The sequence below is a fragment of the Alexandromys fortis genome, unplaced genomic scaffold (assembly GCF_014885135.2).
Source record: "Alexandromys fortis isolate MF-2015 unplaced genomic scaffold, M_Fortis_MF-2015_v1.1 scaffold_127, whole genome shotgun sequence".
NCBI lineage: Eukaryota > Metazoa > Chordata > Mammalia > Rodentia > Cricetidae > Alexandromys > Alexandromys fortis.
Genome location: NW_026068006.1, coordinates 1,420,221 through 1,446,676, shown reverse-complemented (window position 1 = coordinate 1,446,676; position 26,456 = coordinate 1,420,221). Strand labels below are relative to the sequence as shown.

Here is a 26,456-nt window from a genome sequence, read left to right as displayed (position 1 = left end):
TTCTGAGGACCCCGGAGCCACTGCGTTGGCCTGGGACTCTACACTCTGGCTGCTAAATCAAAGAGAAATTATTTTACACCTTATTTAAACCATTATTTCAGCGTTTTTAATAGCCACCAAGTCCTCACTGTGACTGACTTGTTACGCACTTTAACCCTGTGAAATGTGTTCAGTTAGGGAGTTTCCAAGGAGGTGGGTACCCTGTGCTGAGGCAAGCCCTGTTCTCTGTGTCCTGAGATTTTACTGTGAGTTCAGGGCAAGGCACTGTCTAGCCCTGTGTAGGTCATTGTTACACCAAGCAGTATCACAATTCCTGATTAATTATTTGGCTGTCCGTCCATCCATCCATCTGCCCAACCGTCCATCCATTCACCTCACAACTGCCCCGGCACAGATTATAGACATGGGCTGACATACCTGGTTTATGCCATGCTGGAAATCACACACACGGCTTCCTACATGCTAGGCAATGGCTCTACCACCTAAGCTGCAGGCCTCACCCTGGCTCAGCTGTTCTAAGTGAAGCGGACATGCATAAGCAGAGCTATCACGTGACCGACCCATAGCTTAGAAACCTAAGAATTTTCCAGAAGCACATGTTTATACACAATTAAAACAGTGCCTCCTAATTAGTACTTACTGCATCTATCTGCTAGGAGTTTTGGTTTTCAGTGTGCTCTGTAGGTACCAATGTTTAATGCATGTTCTTTCCACTGTTCTGATTTAGATCATATCTGAGCTGCTAGGATCTGCCTGTCTGTCCCCCATACTTAAGTTACAGGCACACATGGCCATGCCTGACTTTTGCATGGGCGCTGGGGACTTGAACTCCTGTACTCTTGCTTTCACGAACGTTATTATCCCCTGAACCATCTCTCCACCTCCCTCCCCGCTTTGGCAATACAGGGGATTGCATCTACAACCTCACGTAGGCTCTGAGATTTTGTTTTGAGACAGTCCCTTGCTGTAGTAGTCCAGGCTGACCACGAACTTTCTATCCTGCTGCCTGACTTGGAGAAGCTCGTATTGTGTGAGCCCCATGCCTGGGTATACAAGACACCAGTAACGCCTGCTCTTAAGATGACCAAAAATGACGCCAGACCCAAACATTCCACGGGGCAAACTCAATCCCAGGGCGGGTCCTCCATGGAATGTGAGCTAGGCTGCAGGTTTGAGAAAGCTGGCACTATGACCATGTTTAAATGCCAGGAGGGAGGCCAACAGCTGGATCTGCAATGCACTTTCTATGACAGCGGTGCCCGGTGACCAGGGGCAAGGGGCATAGGCGGGTTCTCGTTTCTTTAAGTTCACTGAGCTTTTCCTAAGGAGAGTCACGAGGCAGTAAAGCGTGGCAGGTGTAATTCCAAGCACTATCAGCCATCGGTCCAACTCCCTCTGGCCAAGGTTAAGATGGAGATAATTGCGTGAAATAGAAAAGGATCAACAGTATTTTAGCATATGAACAGGGTTCTTCTATAGAAACTGCACTGGCGGTGGAGAATTTGGACCTTTCAGAGTTGAGGCCGTTTCCTTCCCCAATGCCCTTTTCGCATTGAGGGATTGTTATTAACAGCACTGTATGGACCTGCGGGTGTTTAATATTACAAATGGATTCTAACCTCATCTGCAGATATTCAAATAGGCAAGCTTTTAAAGCCACCGGTCAGGTTCTTCTAGACTGACAGTCCCGTAGGACTTAGTCTTGAATCTGTTTTAATGAATGGGAACCTGTCCACATTCCAGGAGAGAGCTCATTCAAGACAAATGGTATCCTGCAAGCCAGGTTCCTGCTAGAGAGTAGAGGAGAAGCCTACAAGACCCTGTCGCCTGTCCTGAGATGAAACTCTACAGAGAACTGGGTGGGATGCCACTGTCAACCTGTATGCCTTCTCCCCGGCTCTCCTGGCATAACAAGTGACTGCCCGAACATGGGAAGCCAGTCAGGTTGATGTCACTTTTCATCAACAGACCAGGAGCAATGCTGCCCAGGACAGGGTGGGAATCATACTGTTCTCATTGAGAAAACTGCTGATTTCTGGAATAGGGGAATCCGAGTCCATGTTGCTTCCCTTTCACTTCATGAGCTTTTAAAAGCTCCACTAACTGCTAGGACTCGGTGTCTTCAGCCACTCCCTACTTGGTTATTTTAATTCAAGCATCCTAACTGTTCAGGCGGGGAGAGGGGAGGGTCCAGACAGCACACCTGCTGTCCATAGAAAGAGCACTCTGGGGCACCTACCACCTATCCAATTCTGAGTAAGGGTGGAGGCCGCGTCTCATCACAGCCCCAAGTCCAGGAGGTGCTCAGCCACAGACAAACCGGACACTGAGGGATCCGAGAGCCCCATTGATGATAAAACCCTGTTGCGGAATATTTGTTTAACTACGCAAAGATGAGTTGCATTTGTTTAACTGTGTAAAGATGTATTGCGTCACCTCGGCTGGGCAACACTCCAGAGACAACTCTGTTGGCAGAGGTGTGGGTGAGCCAGTCCTGAAGCCGTGAGCATGGGAGACCTGTCCTCCTTGCTCAGCTGTCAGGTGACATGAGACGCTCCCTCTGCACCCCCACCCAGCACCGCCTGAGAGAGCTGGCCCTACCCCTCACCTGAGCAACACAGTGGAGCTGGCTGTAATTATTCAGCCACAGATAAGGCTGCACTTCCGGCTTCTAAAGGCAGGCGCATGCGGACAGGCCCTCGAGCACAAAGGACCCACGTGCGCGAATGCGTGGTTACATCCACGAATGACTCAGCTAAACCTTGCCTGTATGCGTGAGTCGCCCGTCATCTGCGTCATCAGTGTGAGTACTCACGCCAACCCCCTGTTTAAAAGCTAGGCAGCTTTTAAAAGCTGGCCGCGCGGGCCTAAGCGGGCTTGTCGCGTGTTCTGTGTTTCCTTCTCACTTGCGCCAGGTGATTTCACTGACCCTGAAGGTGTAGGAATGGAAGACCTGGCCCTGAGGACAAGAAAGCAGGAAAACTGTCCCCGTCCCTTGTTCATTCATGCAAGGGTTGAACTCGCCCTGCTGGTGAGAACAAGAAAGAGCTGGCAGGCTGACCAACCCTGCAAATACTCTGGCCCAGAACCAGGGTTATGGGTTGGTCCACCCCAGTATCCACCCCATCTGGGATCTGCTGGAGCACATGAAGGAACCAGTTTTGCAGACCCAAAGCTGCAGAATCTCCATGACATAGGGCAACAACAGGATGTCCAAGGGGAGCTCAAGTGAGGGCCGATCACTGGTAGTGTAGCAGAAATCAAAGGCCTTGAACCAGACCGATGACTCTTGGCAATGATCCCTTGCAAGTACAGATATTTATGGACTAAAGGGCTTGCTACATGACTCACTGTGCCACGCTCACTACAGCATCCATGATGAGAGTCCCACCTTTCTTTTTTTCTCTTAAATATTATGGGGGGCCTGCAAGGGCAGCGGGAAGACAACTTAGGGGCAGGAAATGAATGGATCAAGATGCATGATGTAAAAAAGACAAAGAATACATAAAAAGAAAGTTAAAGATATGTTGTGTTTGCTTATGTCGCAGAATATTTGTTTAACTATGTAAAGTTGTGTTGCTGTTTTACCTCGCCTGCCTATGGCACCTGACTGCTCTCATAAAAAGCTGAATGGCCAATATCAAGGGAATAGGTATAGGTGGGATTTCTGGGTAGGGAGGGGGAATTTAGGCTTCAAGGGAGAAAGAAAAGAGACACCAGAGGCCGACAGATGGACAAAGAGGAAGCAGGAAAATAGGACATACAGAATGAAAGAAAGGTAAAAAGTCCTGAGGCAAAATGTAGATGAAACAGAAATAGATTAAGTTAAATTAAAAGAGCTAGTGGGAAAAGCATAAGCTAAAGTCAACTATTCATAGTTAAAAAATAGTCTCTGTGTCTTTATTTGGGAGCTGGTTGGGGGTCCAAAGGAAATACCAACTACAACACTCCACACACAAAACAAGAAACATTACCCCCCCCACCCCCCCCACACACATAGTAAGTTCATGTTACTGTTACTTAAGGGTTGAAAAGCAATTTCAAGACACTGACTGCTCTTTGGTGAAATTCCTTAAGATGTGAAACACGATTATTTCCTGATAGTATCACAGGGCTGCATTGGGGAAAGATTTGGTTCCTTTGATTTAGTTGTGTTTGGTACACTTGTGGATGGGAATGGTTGGTTCAGGAGCCACTCAAACATGTCAGTGGGATGGGAGTTGTAAACCAGAGTATGCCAGACCAGCTCCCTCAGACCGGCTGGCCTAGTGAGACCGACAGGTGCTGGCATAGAGCAAGAGTTGTGTTCCAGGGCTGTTCTGGCTCCTGACAGGTGGAGACCCCTGGCTTCCTGAATGGCCATCCTAGTGATGCCCAGTTATCTAGAGCTGACCTGCCGGCAGATCAGGAGTTGAAAGTACTGGGTCTCCAGCCAGTGACGCAGCATCGTGCTAAGCCTGCCAGCTGCATGACAACCATACAACACCATGCAGGAACTGCCATCCACAGAGGGGCTCAGTCTGAGAGGCACAGGGCTGAAGCCATCATTTCAGGTACCTCAGCTGCTTACTCCACCAGGCAACACCTTCTCTGCCTCCTTCCTAAGCAGACAGTTTCGCTTCTGCTTGTTTAGGGGACCCCTGAGTCCGTGTGTCTGATACCCAGGACTCCGAGAACTGGACAGAACTAGTAGTGAGGTCATCTGACTTGGGCTAGTGAAGACGTCCCAGTCTAATAACAATCTTATCCGATTCCCAATCAAACAAAATGACTTAAATGCATTCGGTGTGCAGCACACACCCAACATCTGGGTTGTCGTTAACTCACACATAAACAATAGGTTTGTCAAAACAAATGCCCTCCCCCTCAACTTCATTTCTCTTCATTTCTATTCTAGCATATGCTTGGGCAACTCTGAAGATGGCTTACTATCCTTCGGTAGAATCTGCTCATTTTAGTCAAGAACTTTTCTTTTCCTTTCTTCAGATTCAAAAATGTCTTCGATAAGAAATTCTATTTAATGCATTTTGTCTTCTATTATTATTGTTATTATTGTGTGTGTTTGTAGGTTGCACATGTTTGGGTGTACATGCCACTGTTTGTGTGTGGCAGTCAAAGGACAAATTGTGGACTTAGTTCTCTCCTTCCAACATTATGCGGGTTCCTTGAGGTAGATTTCAAGGCTCAGACTCCAGCTGCCAGGCACACACAGCAATCACCTTTACCCACTGAGTCATCTTGCTGACCCAGAAAATTCAATTTAAAATAGCAACGCTTTCTCAGAGATTTTGACCAGTGTGTTAGAAGGCCTTGGATGCATGTGCACATGCGCACACACCGCACACACATATGAAACAGTGAAAACGGATGTTTCTCCTCTTACTTGGGAATTATGAATTTTGCATCATCCAAGAGAAATCTAATTCAGACACACAGCTAAGTGCTAAGAAGTCAGCCCCAGCAGCCAGTCCTGTCTATTTCTTTGTGGAAACTTACTCTCGCTCTCCCTTTGAGTGGTTGGCTGAAGAATGGTTCAGAGCTGGGTCTAGTCCAGCTACTTACATGCTCTGTCCTGTTGGCTGAAACACAGGTAAACCACTTAACCAAGCCATCCACTAAGCAAGTCCCGAAAAGCCTAAAGAACTCACGTTTGCAGTTACTGTAAGCATCATAAAATGTCTAACTTAGCTTTGAGATGGGTTCTCATGTAACTCAGACTGGTCTCAACTCTGAACACCACTGCTGCTCAGTCAGAAATTCTGATCCTCAGTGTGTGGGAGCACTCCTCGCGGTCCTGAGGTCCTTGCTCATGCTTATTCTCTGTGTTCCCTTCTGAAGCATAAACCTATGAAGACAGGGGCTGAGGTTCCCTGTTTACCTAACAGTACATATGTGTAGATATATGTAAAATGATTTTGGATGAACTTTCTTTTCACGCCAGTGGCACACAACCTCAAAAGCGTCTCCCAGTGCTCGTTAAATATTCATATTCAGATCCGTTTAGATCGGATTCACTTTAGAGAATCATGACCTTCGACCCCTGATGGAGGAGGGTGCAAACAGTCTAAAGAACAAGTCAGTGGGCCTGGTCTGCAGTCACTGAGATGGCTTTTGTAAGTGACTTCTTGTGGGAGAAGATGAAACAGATGCAACAGAAATCTGAGTGCCCCCCGTGCCTCTTTCGGGGACTACTGGAACATGCTCCATCTGCAGTCCGCCTCTAATTAAACCCGAGTCAATGGGAGCAACGGGACCAGCAGGGCAAGAGCACACAGATGGAGCCACTGAACACGCTATTTCTGACAAGCAAGTCAGTGGAGATGGTGCGCGGATCTTCTACGATAGCTGGTACCCCGAGGTAAATTTAATTAATCCATCTTGGAAGGTTAAACTTGCAAGGTTAAAAATAAGCAGCCAATGTCTCAAATTGGCATCTTTCCTTGGGCAAGCTTGGTAAATCTCCAAACTGGTCCATGCGATTTTTGTCATATTTGTGCCTCGTGAGTATTTCACAGCTCTTTTTAACTAACTTATGAGACGTGAAGTCTGTGATGTCTGAAAAGCTTTATCAGAGCTCGTTCACTGCTGCACAAGGTGCTTAGGGGCCTCCAGGACAGACCTACACTGTCTGACCAAAATCACTGTCACAGCCATAGCCTAGAATTCAGTCGGGTGAATCTTATCTTTCTTCTTCAACCTGTTATTCCCAGTATTGTGTTTACTTTTTCTTCATAAAAATCGTTTTGTAATCATTTTAGAAAGCTCCAAGAATTTAAAGAGCAAATGCAGTGGGGTGAAGGGGACACAAAAGCCCACATCATCCACAGACAACGACCACAAGCATTCTGGCGGACTTCATGCCCAAATGCCTTCTCTCTCCTTCTTTCTCTGAAGCTGTGATTCCTATGAAGGGATGGAGCCCGAGGCGAGCTAACTCACAGGGGTGGTATTTTTAAAATACCACACTTCCCAGTGACAGAGAAGTAACAGTTGGGAGATGGACTGGCACGCTTTAAAAATTAACATTTTTCAGAAAATTGAAAAACAATTTGACCAAAAATAGTGTCAAAAATAACCTTCCCATACTGAAAACATGCCTATATGTTAAAAGCATTCATAAGGGTATAGATTTCTTCCCTTTAAAAAAGTAAATTTCTCTACTTTTCTCTTGGCAACTGCCCACATAGTATATGCAAAATTAGCGAGCAAAAATACTAATTGGTGTGAGTCATCTTGAGTCTTGAAGTCATCTTCCTGCAAAATGATCACTTAGACCACAACTGGTTCCTGCCTGTGAGCTCCAGTGAGGACTGGCAGTCAGGGGCCGACTCAAACTTGTCGTCAGGTTGATGCCACCTGCTAATCACGCTGCTTTTCGGCTTCCTTCCATTTCTCTAATGCCACAGTCTTCCTGATGACTGCATGAGGCACCCATTCACTGATCATTCAGCTGCCTGTCCCTGAGTTTGGCTCTCCGTGACTCACTCCTGGATACTGAAGGACACTGCTCTGAGGTAGAGTGAATCACTCGGACTGGACAGCCCCACATGGCAAGGATGGGAAAGGTACCCAGAGACCAAGGGAGGAGAACAGACTAACGCATTCCTTAGTCTCAAGTATTTAAGTGGATTCTGTGTTCCTAGTAGCCCCTAGGCAAGTATTTTTCTAAAACCTATTATTTTCATCTTGTCTAGCTCAGAAAGTTCTGTTACATTGTGTTATTCCATTACAAAGGCCTATTGCTTTTCTGGGGTCATATTTAAGTGTGGGCCTGACAAAATTGATCTTGTCTAAAGCTCCAGGAATAATCTCATGACAGAGACTTCCAGATTTGGTGTCAAGACAATCATTCCTTTGTTCAAAATGAAAATAATTTATTGGTGTTTTTCTGATTAGAAGACTAATACATGTTTATTATGAAAATTTAAGTCCAGAAGTCATGTAAAAAGTTCTTGCAAGCTCACCTACACTGAGGTAAAGTCAACATTGCCATAGTTTGGTCTCTTACACATGGCACGCATTTCCACAAACAATGGTCAGGTCACCCCTATGGACCTGTAACCTGCTCCAGGTTCTCTGTGAGTGTGTCACACATGAACATGGTTGCACTGCCCCTGTGCCCATCTGTGGAGGCCAGGGGCTGACTCTGGATATCTTTCTGCATTGTTCTCTACCTTCGTGTTTTGTTTTGTTTATTTATTTTAATCCTGGCTGCAGTTTACCCTCTTGTCTTCTCCCTGTCCCTTCCCCAATTTTCCTCAGGTTCTTTTTAGGAAAAGGTCTCTCATGAGCATCAACAAAACATTTCTGCCTTAGTTTTTGAGATAGGGTCTCTCATGGAACCCAGAATTCCTCTCCTGGCTTTGGCTAGACTGGCTGTCCAGTGAAACCCCAGGATCCACACCCTCTCACGCTGCCCGCTGAAGTCAGTGACACCACACCAAGTGGTGTCCTGGGGATCCAAACTCAAGTTCTCGTCAAGAACAGCAAGCCCTTTTCCCATGGAGCCATCTTCTGAGCTCTGCTTTACGTTCTTTTTTAATTATTTATTTATTTATTTATTTATTAAAGATTTCTGTCTCTTCCCCACCGCCGCCTCCCCTTTCCCTCCCCCTCCCCCAATCAAGTCCCCCTCCCTCGTCAGCCCAAAGAGCAGTCAGGGTTCCCTGCCCTGTGGGAAGTCCAAGGGCCACCCACTTCCATCCAGGTCTAGTAAGGTGAGCCTCCAAGAAACTGCCTAGGCTCCCACGAAACCAATAGGTACAGTAGGATCAAAAACCCATTGCCATTGTTCTTGAGGTCTCAGTAGTCCTCATTGTCCACTATGTTCAGCGAGACCGGTTTTAACCCGGGCTTTTTCAGACCCAGGCCAGTTGGCCTTGGTGAGTTCCCAATAGAACATCCCCATTGTCTCAGTGTATGGGTGCACCCCTCGCGGTCCTGAGTTGACTGAGGAAAACTCATCAGAGCTGGTGGGGCTCACTGAGGAAAATCCTGCCCTGAATTATTGTTTTAGTAATTCATTTAATCTTGAGCTTGTTCACTACCACATATGTAAAAGCCAATTCTCAAACAAACACCACAAGGAGACGAGGAACGGCGACCGCACAGAAAACGAAAACACTCTCGCCGGCCTCATCTCTGTGGCCTCTGTTTAGTTTACCTGTCTGTACAGACATCACCTACGAACACCAAACAGATGCGCACACACAGGGTATTGTCTCTTTAAACAACAACAGGCTAGTGGCACATGCTGCCTGCAGCCAGCCTTTTGTTTTCTTTTAAATTCAACAATATGTCTTTTTGAGATAAGTTCCCATAGCTGTTCATTCTCTTTAAATGGCTCGGCGTTTTCTGCTCAGCTCCCCTGCTTGAGTTCCCAGCTTGCAGACACCCAGGCTGTTTCTTGTCTTTATTCTGCAAGCGTTTTCCAGTCTCCTACATCAGAGTTACTTGCTCAAGCCTATGTGGATCCTAAAGTCTCAAAGTGCGACCCAGGCTGCCAAGCTCATGACATTGCAGGGAACACTGGAGAGCAGATCCGTGCCGCGCAATCCAAGTCTTATTGAGATCGCTCCTTAAAATATTTGAAACTACTGTAGTTGTACAAATAGCAGAGTTTTTTTCTTTCTTTTCCTAGGGTGGTGGCGCTGGAGACAGAATGCAGACTCCCACCTACATGAGGCAAGCTACATCGCCCAGCCATGGCTTCGCATAGAGTCTTGCTTACGTTGGCCTGAACTAGAGTAGCCTCCTGCTACCTCGGGCTCCTGAGATCTTGAATCACCACACCCAACAACAACACTATTTCTCCCAGCATTGTCTTGTCGTTCGTGAACAACCACAGTGGCTACTAGTGTCTGGTGTGACAAGGGCTGCTAGACCAGCATGTGCCTGCCAAGAAGCTCCTGAAGAGCCAGAGGGCTGAGAACTAGAATCAGAGTGCGTGCTGTTAGAGCTTTGCAATTCCTGCGTTTCCCTCAGCCTTCCAGCTGACTTCTCGTTCCCCGCCCTCCATACATCTATCTCCCAAAGCCTCTCTGAGCTCACCGAAGTTTGCTCACCTACTTACATGTTAGCCCAGGGTGGGGGGAAATCGCATTCTGAGAGCACTTTCAACTGATAAGCCCATATGAAGACCCAGCTGATATCTGTTGGTAAAAGACTCTTAAGTGTGGGTGGCCATGTGGCTTCCTAGTTTCTTAGTCTGCTTTCTATCACTGAGACAAAATACCCGAGAAAGTCAGCTTACAGGGAAAAGTTTATTCTGACATCAAAAGTTCTGTCCATGGTCCCCTGGCCACTGGATCTGTGCAAAGCAGCTCACCACAGTGAGTGCACAGAGCAGCGTGAGCCGCTCACCAAAAGGCGGCCAGAAGCAAAGAGACCGACACAGGAAGGGGTTTCCTGGAAGTCAATATCCCCTACGAGGTCACCTCCCCAGTGACTGCCTCCTCCCACACAGTCCCTCTTAACAGCGCCAGAGGCCAAGGACCAAGCCTTCAACACACAGACACTTGGGGATGCATTCAAGAGCCACGCTATAGAAACAGGGACATTAATCTCTAGTTGTCTACATTGATAACTTGTCTCATAAACCTAGGGTTACTGGCTGGCCCCCTCCACCCTGGGCTGGAGTTCCCACCCCCTAATAGTGATTCCTGGCTTTACTTCTAAAATATGGGGGAAAAAATGTACTCAAATCTTTATCCAAAATCTGTTTCCTGAGGGAAGTCACACTAATGGTTTCTAAACATAGGGTGCGTTTTGTGAGTAGCGGTGGAGTGGCGGCTTAGCAGCAGCCACAGAAACAGAAGGTTCCCCCACCCCTCTCTGGAAATTATGTAGAAAGTACAGGGTGGGGGGAATTATGTCTTAGCACAGGAACCCTTTTCTGGGTGCCCCAACAGATTACCTAGGGATGGTATGATGAACCCAAGGTCAAACAAAAGCAAAGGAGGGCCACCCTTTGGCACTCTGAGCTAACACCTTTCTTTTCTCAATGCTGAACTGAGAACAGAAATGAACCAGGAAATGAGAGAGACTCAGTGTGTGGAAAGAAGAAACCCCTGGACTACCATTCCATTGATGACTATATCTAAAAACAGGCTGTGCTGTGCTGGGGGCTGTCCTTCAACAGTGAGGCGGTCATTTGTCCTCCAGATGGAAAACAGAATGGATTTGTTTGAATAGAAATAGATGGTCTAGTTTGTGAGTAGGACGCCTTTCCTCTCTCTTTTCAGCCCTGGGTACTGGAGGGCAGTGCTACCCTGAAAAGGAATAAACACAGAGAAGAAATTGTGTGAAATGAGAATATGTATTTTTGATAGCACAGGAATCGGAAGGACACAGTGTATATATAAAAAAAACGCCTTGTAGATTGAATTAGCCAGTCCCAAACCCAAGCCAGGGTCACTGCATTGCAATTTCCAAACAAATCCTCCCCATCATCCATTACACAGATTCCAGATTTGGCTTTTATAGCTCTATTCATTCTCAATGCATCTAAATAGTCTCTGCAAAAGCAGGAACATAGCCTAAGGCCCTGCTGAAGCTGTAGGAGCAGTGTTCCGAGTACTGTGTGAACACATATGTATTTGATCTGCCCAGAGCACACAGTGCCAGGTCAGAGGGTCAGGTGGGCCTGGGAAGTCAAATCCCCAGACTGAGGCACCGAGAACTTCCGGATGGCATCCTTCTCTACCAGGTGCACACATGAACATGCCAATGATTGATTCTGACACCAAATGACCCAAGTCACATGCCCAGGTCATACTGGTGGAGACACACGAGGTTTGCTGAAGTTTTATCCACTCTGTGGCTTTCACACAGGTGAGGTATGTAAACTGTACATGAATTTCTTTTTAGAGAATTTCCCTCCACTCCCCCCATGACAACCCTGTACATTAGCGCATGGATACACAGTTGTTATAGAGATCAACAATTCAGCTAGTTTAACTACTTCCATGTCAGAGAAGGGCTCACTCAGACATCAGCCAGACAGGACTAAAGAGAAACCTGTCTCTACAAACAGTATTGAACAGAGTCGACTAAAGGCACCTACACTTTGACCAGCTGCCAAGGGACAGTCAGGGCTAGTCACGAGCACCCAGTTGTTACCCTTAAGAAACATAAGATTAAGACAATCCATGGCTATAAAACTTTCTTCCTCTGGTAAACAGCATCTCAGTCAGTAACTTATCTATCAAGCACCTAAAGAAATGCTTTGTGTGGTATGGAAGTTTCCAGACTTGCAGTATAATGAAAAGGGAACGTGTTGACCTACGTGTGCTCCAATCAGAGCCCCCAGCTCATGCATCAAACAGGAATCGTCTGAAAACTATTAGGTTCTGTCTTTGTTATCTTTCAACTGCTATGATAACGACCATGGCAAAAAGCAATGCCTGGAAGAGAGGGCTCATCTCACCTCACAGCTTACAGTCCATCACCAAGGGACGGCAGGCAGCAACTACAGCAGAAGTCACAGAGGAGCACTCCTCCTTGGCTTGTTGTCCATGATAACCCAACTTACTTTCTTATGCCACTCTGGACCACATGCCCAGGGAGGGAAGCATCCACCATGAGCTGGGCACTTCCATATCAATCACCAATCAAGAAAATGCCCCACAGACTCGTCTCCAGGCCAACCTGGTGGAAGCGTTTTTCTCAGGTGAGGTTCCTCTTCCCAGAGGACTCTAGTTTGTGCCACATTAACAAGACGTAAAGCTCAAATCTACCGTCCCCATCCTTCCCTACTCCCACTGATGGCACCTACACCCACCTATTCATGAGTAGACCAAGTGGCCTACAGAGTAGAAATGATGTCTTCAAGCTCCCAGCCCCATGAATTCCCACGGAACTCCATACACATGTAGTCAGCCTGATCAGGAGCACCCCAGTTTCCCAGAGGCTCTTCTGTGAAGTCACTACCACAGCCTTTGAAGAGTGATGGTGCTAATGTCTCTCCTCTCCAGCCACCAGTGAGGGAAGAAAGCCCAGGAGAAAGCCCCTACAGTAGACTCCGATTCCCTGGATTAGCACCGTTTGAGCCTTCGAAAGAACACAAAGAAACCAGGCTAGCTAGTGTCACGGTACCGCTGACTGTGGCAGAACTCTGAACTACACAGGATCTAGGAGGATCCTGGAAACCTTTTAACCTCCTTCTATTGGAATCTGGGCTGGGAATAACCCTAGCTTTCCAGAATCCTGGCTTAGAACGTTTCCTTCTGCCTTGCCGAGCAGACTGCCAGAGTTCTCTGTACAGCATGCAAAAGTCAGGGATGTAGGGCACAGCTTCAGAAAGCCTTGTCCAGAACCAGGAGAGGTGTTCAGAGTTGTGGAAGTTTGTAGAAGCGCTTGCCTGGCAAGCATGAGACTCGAGGCACAATCCCTGGCACCGTGCAATAGTAGTGGGGTCATGGTAACGGAGGGATTACTTAAGTCCCAAATGAAAGACACATCTCAAATGACTATGACATTACTGGGCACTAAAAAAGGAGAGAAGACAGAGATGAAAGCGGTAAAAGTAGAAATCTATTGAAAACAATGAGACCTTATATCAGTTCCTCAAGGTAGCTTATGAAGAATTACATTTCATTCTAACTGAGAGCATGCTTTCCTTATCAAGTATAGTGCTGACGTTTGGGATGTGTTCAGGGGTGTCAGGGGCTGAAGTCTTCCATTCACTAGCTTGTTGTACCACAGATTTGGCTTTGAATTCTTGCGGTGATGTTCAGCACTGGAATGAGTTAGTGAGTGCTCCAGGCCCCCGCTTGGTCTTCTGTATGGTGGGGATAATCCCCAGATCTCAGAGAGATAGGTGAGAGGAGACATGTCCCACCCTGGCCAAGGAGACCTGGATATCGTTTGTTTCCTTCTTTGTACAAAGAGAATCTATCTCATTAAAAGTTATTTAACTTAAAGAAAAAAGAAAATTTTCATGCCAACACCCACTGCTCTGTTATTTGTCTATGACTTGGTTGAATGTAAAAAGAATCTGCTGTGTTAGAGAAGACTGAGGGAGATACTTTGCTAGAACCCTGGAAAGCTTTGTATTTGTGTGTCCTCTGTCTGTCTGTTTCCCTTTCTCGTGGAACCAGACAAGGTCTGGAAACAGAGATAAATGACACATACCACTTAAGATGTATCTTTTCAACTGCCTCAAAGGGATCATTGGGATCTAACCAGTAGCGGGGCAGGCAAGAACGACTTGTTCTGACACACAAGGTATCATCCATTTAGAGTTCAGACAGTGTCCATCAGCTTCCTGACAGTGACAACATAGCCCAGAGAAACATTTTAGAGAGAAGAAAGATTTATTTTGTCTCCCAGATCAGCCACACAGTCCATGGTTAGTTGGTGCTGCCATTTTTGTACTGTGGTAAGGCAGAGAGAGAGAGAGAGAGAGAGAGAGAGAGAGAGCGAGCGCATCATAGGGAGACAGAGCTGTTCTCCTCACAGGAGCAGGAAATGTTGGGCCGGGCATGTTCCAACAGCCTTTTTAAAGGCTCACCTACAATGATGTCACTTCAGCTGCTGAAGTTCTTACGACCTCCCAAGAAGGCAATCAACTGGAAATTAACTCTTCAACACATGGCACTTTGGGGGTCTGTAAGAGCCAAACCACTGAGATGTAGGACTTGGCACCACTTAAATTAGACTGATTGGCAGGGCAGAGAGCAGAGACTAGATCCAGAATTGAACTGGGGACAGGGACTCACTCAATAGCTCTCTCATCTCTCGCTCTCTCCTTTGAGTGTGTGTGTGTGTGTGTGTGTGTGTCTGTGTGTCTGTGTGTGTGTATCCCTATGTGTAGCGTAGCCTGTTTGTGTGTGTGCCATGTGGGCAAGGAGGCACATGTATTCAAGTGTATGTGGAGGCCAGAATTTAACATCTTATATCTTCCTCTCTTGTTCTCTGCCTTTTTTATTTATTTGGAGATGGTGGCAGTGGCGGTAGTTGGTGGTGGTGGTCCTCACTGACTGGCTAGACCAGCTGACCAGCAAGCTCTGGCAATCTGCTCACTGCACCAGAGTTAGGGTTCCAGCTATGTGCCACCACAGCCAGCTTTATGTGGCTGTTTGCTGGGGAGTATTATTTTAAGGTGTGTTACTTTTGCTTATGTTGTGCAACATTTGTTTAACGATGTAAAGACGTGTTGCTTTTGTTTATGCTGCATTTGCTTAACTCTGTGAAACTGTGATTCTTTGCCTGTCTGAAACACCTGATGGTTCTAATAAAGAGCCAAACAGCCAATAGTGAGGCAGGAGCAAAGCTAGGTGGGGCTGGCAGGCAGAGAGTATAATAGAAAGAGAAATAAAGGGAAGGAGAGGAGCGAGAGCGAACAAGAGACGAGGACATCAGGGCAGCCACCCAGCTACACAGCAAGCTGTGGAGAAATAAGTAAAGAAACGTACACAGGGAAAGAGAGAGGTAAAAGCCCGGAGGCAAAAAGTCGTTGGGATAATTTAAGAAAAGCTGGCAAGAAACAAGCCAAGCTAAGGCCGGACATTCATAACTAAGAATAGGCTGCCATGTGTGATTTATTTGTGAGCTGAGTGACGGATCCCCCAAAGAGCCAAAAGAGTGAAACCTCACAATAGAGATGCTGAAGATCTGAACTCAGGTCCCTGCTCACAGGCAGGCACACCAGTGACAGCCATTTCCCCACAGCCAGCAGACAATTTCTAGAACAATCTTTTCATTAAACACCCAGTCTGTCAAATCAAGTCCTTGAGGAAACTATACTCCCCCACTGCCGACTCGAGGAGCCTCCTTTTGGAGGGGGCGCTAACTAACACTCTCTACTCTTGCTCTCCTTATTGATTTATTGTAAGTAACAACAAAACACGTTTTATGGTGAGAAAGAATGGGGGTAGGAGTTTACAAATGTTTACATCATCTAATTCTGGGCTCCATCTGAAATAACAAACAGAAGCACAGAGACTCCCAACGCTGGGAGGAATCCCATAGAGACCCACATTTTCCTTCACACCCACTCTGGTTGTGTTTCTAGTTTTTGGCTTGATACAGAGCAAACCCTGCTGTGATTCAAAATTATAATAATTGAGAACTGAAGCGCCACATTGTTTCCAAGCAGAGCTGAGGCTTTCCCTGAATGGCTCCTGTTCACTGCAAGACGAGAAAGTGAACCCAGAGGAAGATATGACTGTAACAGGTCTTCCCTGAAGAGCGTCTCGCGTCCGAGTCTTCCTTCTGTAACGTACATGCTGCACGAGCGAGGCCTTTATAAACTGAAGTACCCCGAGCGACACACACCCGTGATTTCTCTCTCACGCCCCACAGCAAAGCTCCTTTATCCCTTCTGTCCAGTCACTCAGGACCCACATGTGGCTTTAGGGGTCCCCTGTCCCTATACCACTCTGGAAGAAAGAGACGATGTTTTTTATCTCATGATTAAGGATTCCCGGTGTTACCTCCACCCAAGACGTGCACAATAGGTGAGGGTCTGGTTCTCAGGGAGGTCCGTCTAGAAATACTGGCACAGCCAAGGCCGAGGCTCTGTGCTTATTCTGTGTCTCTGAGATGGTGGCAGCTGCGAGCTGCAGATACCATCTGCTGAAGGCAGATGCCTAGTTAACTGTGCTATTCTTGGTTTCTTCACAGTCCGTAGTTTCGACCAATCTCACCCCTACTCTGCTACCCCCACTCACTGTCCCCAATGCAGCCACACACATGAAATTGACCACGGGTCCCCTTGGTATAGCTCTCCACCTTAACTGGTACTCTCACCTAGCATGGCTGTGCTCCCTCGCAGTGTTGGCTTTCCATGAGAAGCATGTGGAAAGGCACTGACCCCAGCAGTAAACGCATGTGTGTTAGACATCTTGCACAGTTACACAACGCCTGAGAAAATCAACTTCATGGGGCAAAAGGCTCGTTGTGGCTCACCTTATTAGAGCTCCATGTTTGCTTGACCCCAGAACTCTGCACCAGTAGCAGCACAGAACATGGTGACGGGAGATCGGGCTTAGCAAATCTATCTCACCTCACGGTGGCCAAGAAGCAAGGTGAAAGCAGGCGAGGCCAGGGCTCTAGGATCTCCTGCAGGGGCATATCTCCATTGACCTAACATTGGGCCCTCTCTGCTAAGGGGCTGCCTCCTCCCAAGACCATGAAGCTGAGAACCGAGCCTTCTACACAAGCATGTCACTGAGGGCATTTCAAGTCCAAACCACAGCAGTTTAGGACAATATACCAAAGTCTACTGTTGAAATATTGCTGTGCTTGCTGCATGTACCAGGGATTTTGTAGACTGTCACTGGCCCCATTGAACCTCATTCACCACTGGGAATCAGAGAAAATCCACTGGGCTGACACTGATCTTACATTTTCTGAGGAAATAAATTTGCTAAGGAAATAAAGAGTAGAAATAATATTTTAATGGTGGCCTTTAAATGACCTAGGAAAAGATTTCTAAGAACGATGGAGCTTTGACTGATACACTGACAAGTTACTTTGTACGTATGCACTAAAAAGACAGACTGAAAAGACAGTCATCCTCATCCCTACCTCCCCATCAGTATCCCCTTCCCTGCCTTCCCATCAGCATCTCCTTCCCTGCCTCCCCATCAGCATCCCCTTCCCTTCCTCCCCATCCTCATCCCCTTCCCTACCTCCCCATCAGTATCCCCTTCCCTGCCTCCCCATCAGCATCCCCTTCCCTACCTCCCCATCAGCATCCCCTTCCCTTCCTCCCCATCAGCATCCCCTTCCTGGCCCCCACTTCTGCACAGCTACCTGCAGCCTCCATACCACCCTTTTGATTTCAAAGTGGATCACTCTCCCACATCAGTCAACTTTTGGCCCCTCCTCCCTTTTATTCTATCCAGGCTTTCGCTAGTAATGCCATCCTGGGACTACAAGACCCCTGTCTAGCTTCATTTTAAATCCCACATCCCCCAGTGATTCAACAATCTGCTGCCCAAATGCCATTCTGGGTTTTCCAGAAGCATCCCCAACTCATTCCAGATCTTTAAGATCTTCAACTGGAGCTCCATCTCTTTGTTTTTAGCACTGAACCAGTGAGCAGGAGTGTGAACTGAACATGTCTACGTGATACCCTGGGGTCCAGGTGTATTTTGAGATTCACAGTTCCCTGCTTTCAGGATGGTGAGGTGGTGCAAACCACTGTGTGGTGTCCCAGGGCAGCAAGAGAGCCAGACTTCACTACCTGACACTTCAGTAACAAAACACAGGAACTCCTTTGTCATATGCAAATAGACTCTCACTAAACCTAGGGGAGAAGACTTAAAAGTCCTTCATTCAGGGGGCTGGAGAGAAGGTTCAGTGGTTAAGAGCACGGGCTGCTCTTCCAGAGGACCCATGTTCAATTCCCAGCACCCACACGGCAGCTCACAACTGTCTATAACTCTTGTTCCTGGGGATCTGACACCCTCACACAGACATAAATGCAGGCAAAACACCAATGAACAAAAAACAAAAATAAAAAATCATTTAAAAAATAGTTCATTCAGAAACTCTGGTTCATGGCTATGATTGTTATCTCCTATTTTCAGCTTGACTAGGCTAAACCCCTTGAGAGGCAGTGAGACACTTTATGGGGAAAAGCACCTGCTCCCAAGCTCGTGACCCGAGTTTGATCCCTGTGACCCACACAGTTGCCTTCCATCCCCTGTGTGCGTGGGGCATGAGAGAGGCAGACTATCAGGACTAGAGCAGAGAAGGTTAGCTGAGGAGTTGGTGCCCACCTTGAACGTTAGTCACCAATCTCTCACAGTCTGGCAGTTGAACTGAGTAAAAAGGAAAAAAGAGAGAAAGCTGAGCATGGAGTTCCTGTCCCTATTTTCAGCAGGCATTACGGACCATGCTGCTCCTAGCACCCGGCCCTCCCTCTGCTCCATGATGGCTGTGTCCTCTGGACCATGAGTCAAACAAGCCTCTCCAGGGAGGCTTCTGTGTCTCTCCGAGCGGCACGGCGGGCCCAGGGAGCTGGCCCAAGGATACAGTGGCCATTTGGGCAGACTGAAGGAAGTATGTTTCCCTTCAGTGTCTCTGCACCACAAACTCTGGTTTCTTCATGTTGGTCTTCCCAAGTCAGTGGGCCACCGGGGCTCTTGCCAGTACTTGTCTTTAGTGAGGAGAACTTCGGATTGCTTGTCCCTGGCAATTTAAATCTTTCCATTTTAACTCTGTCTCCGAAGTATTTTCTCCTTCCATACCAAAAGCCAAATTCCTCATTGACTTAGGCATAATGTTTACACATGGGGATCGCTTGGTTTCTGGGTGCCTACAGGAGGGCTCTGTTCAACAGCAGGTTGGTTATTCCTTGTGAGGGTTGGTTTGCATGTTTAAAATCTCAGTGACATTTACCCCATCTCACCCCAAATAAGAGCTAGCTTTAAAAGAGTGAGTTTATTTAACATATAATGTAAAACTATCACCACAGAACACCCCCACATGTATAACACAGTTAAACAGCCTCTGGTTTGTCTCCTCCAAACTCCTCCAATGAAAAAATGTCTTAAACACAGCTAAACCAGTTGTGACGCCAGCAACATGGGTATGTATGTGTATGTATATGTATATATTCATGGGATATTAGCTTTATGGATTACAGCACTCTGACAGGTAATTCCTGGGCAGTTATTCTGACATTAGAAAGTCACAATCCATCAACTTAACAGTAGGGCAATAATTTTGGGGACCAGGGTGACAGCTTTTCAAACAACTGTAGAAAGCAAACAGTAGCTCCAAGACACCCTGTCTGAGAAGGAAGATAAAAAACTAAGCAAATGTCCCTTCATCCCTAGACCCAACCATGACATCATGTCTTCCTGCGTGAACATGTTCCCTCCAGATATGGAGCAGAAATGCTCCGTCCACAGAGTCAAAGAAAATGCTGGGGATTAGGTTCTGCTTGGTAGTCTGGAGGTGGGTCTGCCATTGCTAGATTAAGAAGTGACTGTCCCCTCACATGGCACACACTGACACTCACAAGCACTTCAGAAGTCATGAGACTCTCTCCTAACTTACTCAGCTCTCAACAGTCTACGAAGCAGGGCTCCTGGGGTGTGGAGGTCCTTGGATTTGATTCTGGAAAAGGTTATAGGACCACTAGCCCTGTTTGAAGCCCTTCCTGCATGCACACACACACACACACACACACACACACACACGCATGCGCGTGTGCACACGTGCAGGCATGCACGCATACACCACAGCTGTGCCCCATAAAAGGACAACACAGTTTCTCTTTTACTCTAGGAAAGGGGAGTGAAGGATAGGTGGAATATACATGTTGGTGGCTGAGGTTACCAGGAGGGTCAGATGCATGGCTGTAATAGGTGCTGGGCTAAGAGAGACGGAATTCCGGGAGGCCGGAGGCCAGGCCCCCTGGAGGACTGAGTCCCTTCTAAGGACAATGGTGTTTGTGGAGGTCACAGGCTGCAGTGCTTAGATCTCACCCTAGCCTCTCCCAGTGCTCACTGCCTTCCTGAAATACTGACAACATATACAAGGGAATTTCATCCAGGTTAAACACTTTCCATGTGTGTGTGCCTGTGTGTCTATGTGTCTGTCTGTGTGTACACACACGTGTGTGGAAGGCAGAGCTCAACACTGGGTATCTATTCTCGTCCTTACTTTTGACACAGTGTCTTTCATGGACCTGAAGCTTGAGTTTGGCTAGGGCGGCTGCCCAGTGGCCCCAGGGCCTGCTGTACTGTTTCTGCCATCGTGGGATTATAGGGGAGCAGTGTGGCTTGGGATAGGTGTAAGCTGGATGCACATAATAGTGCATCGAGCATTTCAGCTACCGAACCGTCTCCCCGCCCTGATAATTCTCTATTTTAAAGAAAAAGAAATGCACTACATGGACAAAGTAACAGCAAGGAAGAGATTATGGGATCTTAAAACAGAGATAAAAGAGTTACATAGCATGCACTTATTTTAGTAAACTTTTGTGGCGTCCCAAAGGCATTTCCCCTCTTTTCTAAGACCCGTCTGCACAGGAATAGCTGCGACGCCTCAGCCACGAGCATCTGGAAACACTGCAGAAAAGCCTTTCACAAGCACCGGAGGACGGAAGCCCGACAACGCGTCCTTACCTGGAGCTGGTATTCTTCCATGTGGCGCAGCTTCTCCAGGCATCAGATCTTTTGAATTGGAGGTGAATGGTGATTGTCTAAATGTGTCTTCTGAAAAGAAAGGGCTGGGGTAGGAGAGGAGCAAGGTTTAGTAAATTAAAGTTATTTAGGACACCCAGTGCATCTGGCTCCAAACAAACACACACAATATTGGAAAGACCAGAGCTTTCTCAATGACTTTTAAGAAATATAAATAAGAGTATGCTTGTGACCGAGGAAGAGAGGGCAGGTTTTCTCAGATGAACATCACTCAGGCATTACTTTTATACCAAAGGTCCACTAATAAAACATCACCCTTACAAAAAAATTTTTTTATTTGTGTGCGCGCGCGTGTGTGTGTGTGTATGTACATGTGTGTGCGCGCACGTGCATGCATATGGAGGCCAGAAGAGAGTGTGGGACGCAGTGGAGCTGAAGTCAGGTAACCACATGACGTCATGTCAGTGAGCTGTCTGACATGGGTGTTGGGACCAAACCCGAGTCCTCTGCAAAAGCAGCAAGCATTCGTAAGCACTGAGCCTCACTCCAGCCCTTAAGACATCACATTGGAAACATAGAGAAACTCAAGCCCAGGGCCATCTCAGTGGCTGCATGTATATTTCCTTGCTAACGTGCTTTCTCGGCACAAATTAAGATCACTACTGACCCCGAATCAGAAAAAACTTCTCTGTTTGCTCCAGTGGAGGAGATGGACACTGCTTGTTCCATAATCTGTCACCTGACCCCTCGGAGACCAACAGCACACATGGGAGGCACACCAGACTGGGGCCTGGGGCCACTACACTGCAGGCAACAACTGGCTGGGCCCAAAGAAAATGCAGCTCAAGCCGGAACTGGAAAGGTTCTGTAGGAACCCCCGGGCTGAGCCTACATGATACAAGCTGGGGGCCAGATAAGCCTGAAGCTGTAGCAGAAGCCTGTACCCAGAAGCACTCTCTCCCAGCTCTACCCCTGCCTCCCAGGAGGGCCTGGGATTGGCCAGCCCTTCCCAGAAAGCAGGGTGACTGCAGCTTGAAGGCACAGGACACAGAACAGACCCCAGGGCACGAGAAGCCCACACCTGGCTGCCTTTCTAGGTATGGCCCTAGACTACAGTTACAACAATTAGATAAATGTCAAGGGGATGGCATTAGGATAGAAGTGGGAGGGAGCATTTTCATAAAGGGAAGCACACATCAATGGGCAATGGGGTTCCAACATCGCTGTGAGGCTCCACGGACCATGGCTCTGCCTGGGACACTTGGAATTTGTGTCATAAGCAGTAAGCAATCTAATCGGGTTTTTAAAGTGCACAAGCTGTGGCTCACTCCACGGACACAGGAAAGGAAGTCTTACACCAACAGCCACACGGGCTACAAGTGACAGAAACACCTGTTGGCTGGGTGCCTGTACTCCAGAACTGAAGCTCTAGTCACGCCAGTACAGTGGTGTGACCTCGCACACAGTCCTTAACTTCACAGGCCTCCATTTCTCCTCTATCAACAGGAGGTGTGAGGATCGAACAGATGTCCATGGGCTGTGTTTTGCATGGTGCCAGTGTATACAGCAGGTGCTCAATAAGTGAGAAATTTAAAAAAAATGTGTAGCCCAAAGGAGAACAAATTAATCAACTTTTCCATTCAAGTTAACAAACAGGGAAGTCCCCTTTGCATAGAACTCATTACACAAAACAAAGGAAAAGCCCTTCTGATTTGGAGGTCTTAGTTAGCTGTGGGGATCAGGATAGTATCCAGTTCTTGTACGAGGAAGACTGCTAAGGGTCTAAGGACGTTTAAGGAGTGAGGGATACTGCTGGTCAGACATGAGGCATGAAGGTTCCTGATGCCAGGCAGGGCTGGGCTGAAGTCCATCAAGAGAGATGAGACTCTGGGCTCCATCCCCATTAACACACATGCACACACACACACACACACACACACACACACGCACACACAAGTCCCATGTCATTAACTCTGACGTTCACACACAGAGTGACACTGCCTCAGGAAAGGTGAGCAGGCCATCGTCCATCATGTTATTATGGCTCTGTCTGCAGAAACTACCTTTATTTATTTGTTCATTCATTCATTCCCGTTTTTTTTTTCCCAAGACAGGGCTTCTCTGTATAGCCCTGGCTGTCCTGGAACTCACTCAGTAGACCAGACTTGAGCTCACAGAGATCTGTCTGCCTGAGCCTCCTGAGTGCTGGGATTAAAGGAGTGCACCACCACCTCCCTGCTTATTTACTTATCTTTGAGACAGGCTCTTCAGGCTGACCATGAACTTGTTCCATGGCCAAGGATGATCTTCCTGCCTCTGTCTCCCAGGTGTTGACATTGCAAGCCTGTGACACCACAGCTGGCTGAGCCACCTTGAAATAGGAGGACTCGGAGGACCTAGGAGAAACTTCCTTCTGGGGACCCTGAAATCCCAAGAGCAGCCCTTGAAGTGTGTTTAGAAATATCCGCACCACTGAGAACTGTGCCCCGCCCCCGCTTTTTACGGATAACCATTACAGATATGGCCAGAGATTGCCCTCAGTTTTCCAGCAGCTCCTTAGTGAGTGCCTGAGATGGGTGGGCCTGGGAACATGAGAGCCACACCCACCATGGTTTGAGAGATCAGGATGTGAGCACATCTGGATGAGAGGCACGTCCCAGCCATGAAGGACGAGACAGGGAGTGGGGCGAGTGGCTGAGTCGATGCAGGAGAAAGGCACTGGATGATGGGGGAGGCTGGCCTGGGCTAGGAGGCCCCAGATGATCTGAAGGAGGGTAGTGGTGCTGGGTTCCGAGAAGCCTGAGGACCATGGACTGGGGACAGCCAGCATGTGGAGTGGCAGGAAAGCCGCAGGGAGAGAGATGAGTGGGATTCCAGTGCTGGGAGCACGGCTTTGACCTGAGAACAGATGCGCTGCAGTGTCTTCAGCTAGAGGGGAGGGAGGCAGGGAAGGACTTTGGTTTCAATTACTGACAGAGACAGCCTGGCATGTGGCCACACCATGGTACATACGGGAAGTGGCGATGGGGGGGGGGGCAGTGCTGCAAGCCGGCAGAGGGCATGCGGATGGAAGAAGGCTTTAAGAAGGAGCAGAGACGACCACAGGGCTGTTGACACCTGGGAGAAGTGGGCACGGACTGCCACGCTCCACATGGGAAACAGCCACCCGGGTAATGCAGCTAGCTGTGCGGGGCACTGCTGCAGCTTGCCACCCTCTTCCACAGCCCAGGTCCCCGCGAGTGAGCAGTGCAGTCCTCGGAGGAAACCGAGTCAAAAAGAAAAAGTGATCTCGGCTCAAGGCCACTTCCAAGTTAAGTTTTCTATTCTTTATGCCAGCTTTATCCTGTGTAGAAGGAAAGATGTCTTTAGAGACAAGAGAATGTGAGGAGTGTCATGCCAAAACCAAAAATGCACCAAAAAGGAGCATCCATGTATTTATGAAGTCAGAGGATCAATGCAGAAATGCCTAGAAGTCACGGAAGTCAAGTTATTCATGAAGAGAAGCTAGTTTAACAGAGCACTAGTCCCAGGCTAGACCACTGCATTGACAGTATGAGCTTAAAGGACCGGGTAGGTTGACATCCATATTGGTCACTTAATTAAGCGACTTGTGTCAAATAATCCCTCCAGTCCAAGTTTCATCACTGTGGATGTGGTTCAGACCTCATCTTCCAGGGGTACCGTCAGGGCTTACTGAGGCTTACATAGCGCAGTTCTAGTACTTAGTGCACGCTCACGCTGTTTTGGGCATGGCTTCAGGCAGCCCCCGGAGGACCTGTGAGGACAGCCACCATTATGACATCCCTATTGTACAGATGATAGACTTCTTAGGGAAGGGGTGAGTTGTCCATGCTTGAGCTGAAGCGAAGTCTGAACCCATTGTCTGCCTTCTATCCTGAGCAACACGGACCCACAGGTCTTTCTCAGAATCCGTGTAAAGAAGGAACAAATGAGCGAGCGGTAGAGAGAGTCTCAGTATGCAGGTTGGTAGAGAGCAGGAGTAAGCTCTGGTTTTTTATAAGCTGCGAAGTCCAGGGAAGTGAAATTGACCTTAGTCAGTTTCTCTCTAAAACCTAAGCTGTGCCCCAGTTTTCTAAAACTTCCGCAGCCCCCGAGCCACGCCCTCCTATTCCCCCCGAGCCACGCCCTCCTATTGCCTCTGCAGGAAAGCTGCTCTCAGCTGGGCCTAGGTGAAGAGGGACGGCTAAGCAGGGCATGGTGGCTCATGCCTGTAATCTCAGCAACAGAAGATGACCTCAAGTTCCAGCCCAGCTTACTACATACATCCAGGCTAGCCCGCACTATAGAATGAGACCCTCTCAAACATATATAAAAAAAAAAAAAGGGAAAGGTTAGGTCTCCGGGGCACTGTGGCTATGAGCACCATCTTCACATCCTCACCATGCTGGAGCACCAGCCTCGAGGGCTTGGGACTCTAAGCAGAGGTAATCTTACTTTTGGCCGTGTGTCGAGAGCCAAACCCTACACTTAGAGCTTCCAGCTGCCCAGGGCAGAGGCTTGTGACATGCAGAATCCCAACGGCTCTCAATGGTGCTGGACTCTGGTGCTCAAAGCATCATGGTTAAGAGACGGTGAGGATGCAGTTCCTGCTTGGTGGGGGTTCCCCTGCCCCCACGGGGAGCAAAACAGAAGGGAAACAAGCCAGACTTTAGGATGGACAGGGAAGGAAGTTTGTACAGTCCTTGAGCCGGAAACCCAAGTTGGCTACAAATCATTCCAGAAAATGAGCCAGTCTGTGACTGTCACAGGGCCCTTGAGCCCGCTCTACAGCACCCTATCTATGAAGAGCTGTAGTGGCCCCCATAGGCTCATGGGCAGAGGCACTATTAGATGTGGCTTTGGTGGAATAGGTATGGTCTTGTTGGAGGAAGTGTGTCACTGTGGGGGTGGGCTCTGAGGGCTCATGTATGCTCAAGCCACGCCCAGTGTCAGCTTCCTATGGCTAGCGGGCCAAGATGTAGGACTCTCATCTCCCTCTGCAGCACATGTCACACCATGTCACACCATGTCACACCATGCCACACCATGCCACACCATGTCACACCATGCCACACCATGACAGTAATGGCCTGAACCTCTGGAAACGGAAGCCACCCCAATGAAGTGTTTTTCCTTTATAAGACTTGCAGCGGTCACGGTGCCTCTCTCTTCACAGCAATAGAAACCTAATTAGGACGGAGGCAAGAAGAATGGGGCTGCAGATGTGGTTCAGCTGGCAGAGCAAGAGCCCAGAGCTCACTGAGCCCTGAGTTCAACCTAAGCAACCAAGTGAGCAGGCGTGGCGGACCACCTCTCAGTAACTTACCACATGGGATACGGAGGCCCGAG

General features: G+C 47.9%; 1 protein-coding gene across 8 annotated transcripts in view; it reads right to left on the bottom strand.

The window, feature by feature from the left end:
* Nucleotides 1-26,456, bottom strand: part of Znf827 (zinc finger protein 827) — a 183,397-nt gene that overhangs the window by 38,541 nt on the left and 118,400 nt on the right. For all 8 annotated transcript variants that reach the window (XM_050161498.1, XM_050161496.1, XM_050161497.1 and 5 more), the window contains exon 8: nt 21,090-21,193. In XM_050161498.1, the coding sequence (XP_050017455.1) occupies nt 21,090-21,193 (104 nt within the window). The remainder of the gene's footprint in view (nt 1-21,089; nt 21,194-26,456) is intronic.